Source organism: Saccostrea cucullata, unplaced genomic scaffold (assembly GCF_032062105.1).
Source record: "Saccostrea cucullata isolate Sc308-1 unplaced genomic scaffold, CSIRO_AGI_Scuc_v1 ctg8, whole genome shotgun sequence".
NCBI classification, from domain to species: domain Eukaryota; kingdom Metazoa; phylum Mollusca; class Bivalvia; order Ostreida; family Ostreidae; genus Saccostrea; species Saccostrea cuccullata.
In genome coordinates, this window is record NW_026940997.1 from 1,025,745 (window position 1) to 1,034,333 (window position 8,589).

General features: G+C 35.1%; 1 protein-coding gene across 1 annotated transcript; it reads right to left on the reverse strand.

Annotated features, from left to right (window-relative positions):
- Positions 1 to 5,038: 5,038 nt before the first annotated feature.
- LOC134256807 (uncharacterized) lies at positions 5,039 to 8,376 on the reverse strand. The gene is made up of 3 exons (XM_062739464.1): positions 8,178 to 8,376; positions 6,595 to 8,001; positions 5,039 to 6,305 (listed from the first exon to the last, which is right to left on the reverse strand). The coding sequence occupies exons 2-3, from the start codon at positions 7,993 to 7,995 to the stop codon at positions 6,294 to 6,296; spliced, it is 1,413 nt and encodes a 470-aa protein (XP_062595448.1). The 5' UTR covers positions 7,996 to 8,001; positions 8,178 to 8,376; the 3' UTR covers positions 5,039 to 6,293.
- Between the last annotated feature and the right edge of the window lie 213 nt (positions 8,377 to 8,589).

Below are 8,589 nucleotides of genomic sequence, written 5' to 3' on the forward strand. Positions count from 1 at the left end.
AGCTTAGTACTCACAGTACCCCTTGTTTGAAACTGTCGTTTCTTGAAATGAGATAACATTTTTAAACTTACATCAAGTCGTCTATACGGGTTGATCACGTGATCAAATGTTACTTGATCAAATCTCATTGAAATTGCAATGACTTCATGGCCATGAGACAAGCCCGTTGATAAACAAGCAGAAATACGCCTTTCTTAATTAGAGTATAGAATGAAAAAAACATTTGCTCATGCAAATATGTTTGTGTATTGTTTTCAAAAGGAATTTTGCCGTGCATGTAGGTTGAAATATATTTTGTTAAATTTTATTATTTACTTTCTCAAAACATACTTAAGGCCCTGTCACACCAAGCTGCGTTCACACGGAGTCATTACGGCGTTGTTAATTTTTTAAAATCGCCGTGGAATCGCAGGAAAATTGCACAATTCTGTAAAATTTTCACAAAGTGAAGATGTCACGGCGTCCCTACGGCAAAGGACGCGATTCTACGGCGATCTCACGGCGTTCCCACGGAGATTTCTCGGCGATTGACTGCGCTTGCGCGGAGTTTTCACGGCGCGTAAGGAGTTTTCACCTCGTGTTCACGGTGTTCTCACTGCGCTGGCTGAGTTCACAATGCGTTCACAATGCGTTCTATACTCATTGATATATATTCAGAAGGAATGTAAAACATTTTTTGTTTAAAAAATCAAGTTACATGACGAAAAGACTTCTAATCATGCCAAGAAAAAAAATCTTAATAATTAAAAATGTTCTGTTTAAATAATTTAGTACTAAATTATTAATAGTTTTATGATTAAACTCCTTTTTTCAATTTTATCGGTTCAGATGTGTTGTTAAATTTTTCTTTAATTTTATTATGAATTAAAAAAAAAATTAACACACTGAAAAGTTTTCTTTTAAAAAATTCAAATTCAAAATTTAAGTGAAACAACAGAACAAGTTCTGTTGTAATTTTCTCTTCCATGTTTTACTTAAATGCTCCTAGTGCAACAAATACGTTGGAATTATTGCTGATCAAATATGACCCCATTGCTCTTGTTTTGTGAGCTGGCTGACAACGCTCTAACAACGCCGTGAAAGCGCATTACGATCGCCAACGGACGCTGTAGAAACGCCATGGGAGCGCAATGATCGCAGTGACATCTCCGTGCTGTCGCCGTGTAATCGCCGTCCAAAAAAATCACAAGACGATAAATCTCATTAGAAGCGCCGTAAAAACGCGACAGAAACGCAGTGACATTTCCAAGGACTCCGCAACATCTCCGTGAGGTCTCCGTGGAAGCGCAGTCTACTATCACTGCGTTCGTGCCGCGATCATGTGCGTCTTCACGGCGTTCGTACGGAGTTCCCACTACGTTGTTGGAGATCTCACTGCGCTGCTACGGCGATCGTACTACGTTTCTACTGCGTTCTTATCAGACGGCGATCACACGGCGCGTACTTTGTGCATGCCCAAAGTGATCGCCGTCCCCTGGCGTTCTAGGAGACCCTACGCGACCCTACGGCGTTCAGTGGAGATCTCGCTGCGTTGTCACGGCGCTGTAGGAGAATCTACTGCCATCACCTCGGCGTTTTGCATTTTTTGAGGACGCAGCCCCGGTGTGACAGGGGTTTTACGTGCAAAGAAGGAGGGAGTAGGGTTGTACGCCCAAGCCGGCTGATGCGGAGTTTCAAAGTGTGGCGGTCAGCCGGGTTCGATCGCCGGTGGCCAGAGAGCTCAGTTGGTAGAGCACCTGACCGGAGTTTCAGGGGGCCCAGGTTCGAATCCCGGTCTGGTCCGCTGCATTTTCTCCTCTCCCGTTACAAAAGTAATGAATTTTCCCCTTTGTTGATCCAGTTTAAGAAAGTGTATGGCAGAAATATGAGGACACAATCTTTAAAATACTAAATTTATGAATTTAAGGATATTTTTGAAATATATATCAGCAAGAATAACCGTTCTATCTTCTCTTTATTGTCTAGTATGATAGGTTAATTTTTTTTGGATAATGAAAGCTTTGTCTTTTTGACCTTCAATATGGCGACCAACGGGACATAACTCCCGCTAAAATTGCGTCTGTCGAGCGCTTGCAACTACGTTAGTCCAAATTCCTGGAATACGCATGCTCGGCTTCACGGTCGTGCATTCTGGGAAAACTGTGAAAACTACTATAGATAGACCGTACGATAACAATTTCGTTGTATCATTAAATAACTGTTTATTTATTGTGTAGCTTACACTTTAAAAGATAACTACATAATTGTAATACATCAAATTTTCCCTTTTTTCTGATGGAAAAGCCCGAGTCATCATTTGATTATTCTAAACAAAGACAAGGGAGTTTTTTTTTTACGTCTAAGCAAAAAATTGACTCTATTTTCAAGACCCGCTCACCACAGTAAAAATATATTCGATATGCTCGCAATCATGGCAATGTAGGCCAAGCGAAAACATCCATAAACAAGGATTTACACGAAAAATTACGAACAAATACATTATTTATTTTTAAAAAAATTCTTTGTATGACTTTTAACCTAACAGTTCTTGACAAAGATGACCCAAAGGGCCAAGTAACTTCACATCTTCACATTCGAAACTCTCTGGAAGCTCCAATGGGTCAACACAAATCATCACACCCACCCCCCATCCCCCCGTTTCTTTACCTATGTGTCGATATGATACACTTCACCAAAAAATTTATAACTTTATCACACCCCAACCTCGATCAACATTTAAAAAAAATCAGCAAAATAAATCACTTGATCTTGGACCTTCCTTTCTGTGTTTAAAAATTGCTGCGGTGCTAGCTCACCTACCTTTTTTAAAAGATAAACTTGTAAGTTAAGGTTGGTCATATAAGGAGTTTGGGGGCATAGTTTGTTGATACACAAAATGAAAAAGCATATTTTAATCTGTCCTTTTAAATGACAAATGAAGAAAAACAGTTATGAATATTGGACTTTTTCTAAGATCAGACAAAGGAAGTGTATTCAGATTGTCCACAGTCTCACAAAATGGTACTTTGCATGTTTTTGGCCTCTCCTTTAAAATGATATCAAATTTAATATAGGTATCGAGGTTACATTTCATATGATTTCAAATTGAATTACATGAAAACATCTTATTGAGGAAAAAATTACAGTGTCAGTATGGGAATGACCAATCTAAACATAAAATTTGAGTTGTAAAATGGCATTATGTATAACAATTTCTGTAAAAGCCCTTATTAAACTTTAAACGAGGTTGTTAAAATCCCTGTAACATCAGCTTATCAGTGCGTAGCATGCCTCGCTTTAAAAATAGATTTTACTCAGAGCAAGCTCTTGAGTATCGAATAAGTTGAGAGCATAAAGTCGACAATGGAAAGCTTTAGTCATGTCGTTTGTCATACTATTTAGTTGCTAATTGGCCTTTATCGTCTATAATCTGTAAAAAATCCAAATATGAAACCGATGTGGCACTCGGCTCTGTGGTATCTTTTATTGTCCCCCGCTTGAAAAGTGGGGGATATTAATTTGGGTTTGTCCGTCCGTCTGTCCGTCCGTCCGTCCGTCCGTCTTTCTGTCTGTCTGTAACGCTTTCGTTTCCACACGATATCTCGAGAACCCTTTGACCTTTTGCAATGAAATTTAGCATAGCAACTCCCTGTGGACTAAAGAAGACCCCTATTGATTTTGAGGTCAAAAGGTCAAAGGTCAAGGTCATAAATAAGCAAATTCTGTCTGTTAAAACACTTTCGTTTCCACACGATATCTCTAGAACCATTTGAGCTATTGCAATGAAATTTTATATAACAACTCCCTGTGGCCTAATGAAGACCTCTATTGATTTTGAGGTCAAAAGGTCAAAGTTCAAGGTCGTAAATTTATACATTCTGTCTGTGTGTAATACTATTATTTCCGGGCGATATTTCAAGAAGATTTTGAGCTTATGCAATGTAATTTTATATCAAAACTCCCTAGGACGTCTCTCGCCCCTCTCAAAGTGCCCCGCCCCGTTTGTTTTATTAGTATTTATAGTATTACATGTCGCTATTTTTAGCGCAGGGGCATGAGGAGAGTTATTGCGTATAAAACAGGTTCTCGGCGGACTTTATGTTCTTATTACATCTATTAGAACTGTTTAATAAAGGCTAAATAAATCAAACACCATGGATTGTGTAAGATTTTGAGAATACCGAACATGAAAACATGAATATATACATGTATGTGACTTCACTTCTGCATATACTTCCCATTACGTAAAGCGATTCCGTGGTCTAGTGGTTATGTCTCTCGCTTCAAGTGTGAGAGGTCCCGGGATCGAATCTCGGTCGCACCTTTTTTTTTTTTTTTAAATTTTTTTTTTTTTTTTTTTTTTTTTTACAAAATGATAGTATTCAGCATGTGAAATGAAAAATTTATGAGGTTATAAAATCATCATTACAGTGTGATAAAAATTCCATATAAAAAATCTTCTATACACATAATGAAGAATAAGCAATCAAATCTTTATATGCATATTGACATACACGTATTTTATTTGCTTCAGTATACATGTATACATTTAATAATTCTACAAATTGACTTTTTCCCTAAGCGGGGGACACGAATTCTCTGAATTAGCTTGTTTCAAGTTCACTGGGTTATACATCGAGTCGACATATGAATTAAAGTAATTATTGTAAATTGATAAACCATTCAAAGTCAATATATCTGAATGGCGAATTGAAGGCTTCAGCAAGTGTTTTCCTTTTCTCAAATAGAAGTTTTTAAAAAAATAATTTCTGCTACATAAGAATATAAAAACGTGTTTACTTCTTCAAGGCATGTCACTACTTGGGGTGAAATACAGAAAGAAAGAGAATTTACCCAAGAATCTTAATTTATCATCAGACAAAACTTACAAATTTTCATGTTTGTTATGAAGCACTCGTTTGATTTCAGCAAAAGTTGGCTTATATTTCAGTTTTGTAATACGGATTTTTTCTAAATTGATTGAATTGTAGGATTCTCATGTAAACTGTCTTGAAATATCTTGCTATATCAATGAATGGGACTGGGGGTTATTGAAACTAGGGAACCGGTAGAGATACAGTCGAACAAGAGACGCACGATACCCCCCTCTTCCGTGATTACAAAATAATCTGAATCATTGACTGTCTACTAAAGATTAAATCTCACTGAGAGATAACACACTAACACATAATCTCACACACACACGAGAGAGAGAGAGAGAGAGAGAGAGAGAGAGAGAGAGAGAGAGAGATATTGATTATGTATTTTTTCTATATTTAATACGATAAACATGATAAACAACCTTAAACTATAATTAGCAATGTATAAAATATAGCAATGCATTATAAAATTACTAAGAGAATTAAATATTAATTACGAACCATTTCCTGTAGAAAGCAAATTTAAATATATATATTGCTCAGTTTATTACCAAACTCGAGTTTTCCCGGACATATTTCATCGATGCATTCACAGGAATCTATATAATCATATACAATACATACTGGAAATTCTAATATCGATACCATTTCTACGGAATTTAAAGAGGCATAAATTTAAAATAATGGTCTGACAGAGAATTAATAAAATAATAATGTTCTGTAAATAATTTTTTATAAGAATTATTAGCATTAGACTAAGTAAAAAAAGCGGTAAAAAATTTTTTTAAAATTACAATTGTAAAATATTAATACTCTCAATTGAATAGATTCTCTATTCTAATTTAAAAAGAAAAAGGACGTGTTGTCTACAAACATAGAACGACGTCTGTAAAAGGTAAATATTTATGAAATAACTAAATATTTATGAACTAACTAACTTGACAGAGTTCAAATCACATACGTTGAATCTGAACCTTAACAACTGTAAACTTTAACAATCACACCAGTAAAGAAGCAAATCATAAATCATAAATAATGGACATACAAGGAGTAAAATCATACAAGACAAATATAGGACACAGAATAAATATCCTAAAAGTAGGAAGTAAAATCACACAAGAGTATATATTACAAACATAATAAATATATCTCATAAATAAGTAGTAAAATCACAGAAGAATATATATTACAAGCAGAATAAATATTCCATCATTAACATTTAAGATACACCAAAGAGTTTGACTTGATGGTGGTATTTCATAATTTTCTATGGGGACTAGTTTTTGTATTTTTATATTTTGATTTGTTACTTTAGATACGGAAAAAAGTATTATTGATTTTCGACTGCCCACCCTATTGATTTCTGGAAAAAAATTCAAATATGACCTGGGCGGCAATGTCCAATAAATTATTCCTTGGAGCCGGATCATAATTCTAGTAGGCGTTCTGTAAAACAAGAAAAAACAAAATATTAATAATATGTACAACATATAATTATCGTTTTCCATTTTTAGGTATACACCTGTTAATATGAATATGACGTTTGATAGTATTCTATTAAACATTTTTGTTTTCATAAAAGTTGAACTACAGAAGCAAAAGAACTGAAGAGAAAAAAATACTTCTACGAAATGCATGATTTGCATGTTTAATGAATATCATTTTTTGTCATACCTTAAAAGTGAATGAAGTATTATTTATAAGATTTTACCAGTGACGCAAAATGTGCACTTACCGACATTTTGTGGTGTACTGACTTCAACATATGGTGATTTTGTACATAAGGAAACAAAGTATAGCCATCATAAGAATCAGTGATATACCGTGTCATTTCTGGATCATATTGATAAAAAGTAGCATCATGATTTGATAAAAAAGTTTCATCTTGAAAATTGATAAGGGATGGATAACTTTCAAAATGAGACGGAAGGGTAGCCCTCTGAAAAGTGTTTCTAATTTTCTCACTTGCTGGGGCATGTTTGTTCATGACATATGCTTTGTCTGTATTTGAAAAAGTCCATTGTGAATTCTGTTTTCCTTTGTGATGATGGTCTGCTGCTACAGTCAGTTTTGATGGAAAGAGATAAACTTTCTTTCTATTGATGTCTTTGTTTCTTTTTGATGTTAATAAAAGCTTCTTGGTGGGTACTCGGCCATCTCTATGACGCCTTTTTGATTTAGTTGAAGGTAAAATATAAACTAGTCGGTGTATAATCTTTTTCTTTTGTGCAGACTGTTTTTGCTTTTTATCTTTACGAAAAGTTGTAAAGCCTGCTGATGTGGGATTTGGTGCCTTGATAGGGAACTTTTTATTCCTGATTGAAGTCTGTGGAACTGGTGATTTCATCCTTTCTTGCAAGACTTTGTTGTTTTCGGGAACTCTAATAGATCCTTTGAGACCGTTTCTGTTGTTGAAATCTAACACATTGTTTGTAGTAAGAAGGCCAAATTTACTGTCTCTATGAAGAGAATCGTCTACCAGATCCTCGATTCCTGGTATACTGTGTAAGATATCAAACATACTTTCATTAGAAACATCCCTCATTTGATCTTCAAACGTGACATCATCATCATCATGTGAGGTTCTATCCAATGTATTGCCAATTCTCTCTCTTGTATCCTTTGTCTGCTTTACAAATTCCAGGCCCTCAACAACCAAGTCAAGAAAATCATCCCGATCCTGTTCGCGCTTCAGAAACTGATCCTGTGTCGGTGGATAGAAAATGTCCGGTAACTTCTGAGTAGACTTCATCATTGTTAACGAGGGAGAAACTGGGATGTTTATAAGCTCTTGGGGAGTCTTGTGAGATTTGACCACTGCTTTTGCTAGTTCATTCTCAAACAGGGGCTCACTAAGTAACACTTCAACAAAAGACGTAGTTTTAGATGATGTTTTACCGTTTTCAAGCAATGGCTCATCTAATAACCCCTCTATGAATGATAGACGAACTTTGTCACCGCCAAATTGCTTTTCTTTATTTCGTTGTAAAAGCCATTCAAGATGAGGATGACTTTTTATTTTGTTGGTTTCATGTTGACTGGAACTGAGTTCCAAGTGCTCATTACTTCTGTCAATTATGGCCCCGTGACCAAAGTAGAATAACACTAAGACACTCAAACACAACAATGACAGCATGGTGTTCTGTAAAGAGAAATTATTGTTAAACATTAATTTTTTGAAAATACAGCTTTCACGTGCTTTGATAATTAAATATACCAGAAAAAAATGTTAGATTTTGATTTTTTGCTAAATACTTTTTAAAATATTTCAAATGTGTTACACTACTATAATATCCTCCAAGAAATATGGTTACTTACAGATGCGGACCGACGAAATGATTGACAGACTTCCAATCTGTACAGGTGCAAATATGCACAAATGCTTTTATATTATGTCTTTAATTACAAAGAATCATTATTATTCCCCGGTGCCTCCCTTGATTGCAGAATATGCTTCGTAAAAGTGAAAAGTCAACCAATAATTTCCTGGTATGCAGGCTATTTAATTGGAGCGTGGCAAAAAAGGGAAAGTGAGACGTCTTGAACGAAATTGTCTGGGCAACATGAACATGGAAATTGAAAACGAAGAAATGTTAATTCATTCAACTAATTAATCACATCAAATTGGACATATAATTGAATTGGACTATATTATGAGTCATGTATTCATTACTTACTAAAAATAAAAACATCACACTATCAGATATAACAAACAAATGAATAAATAGGT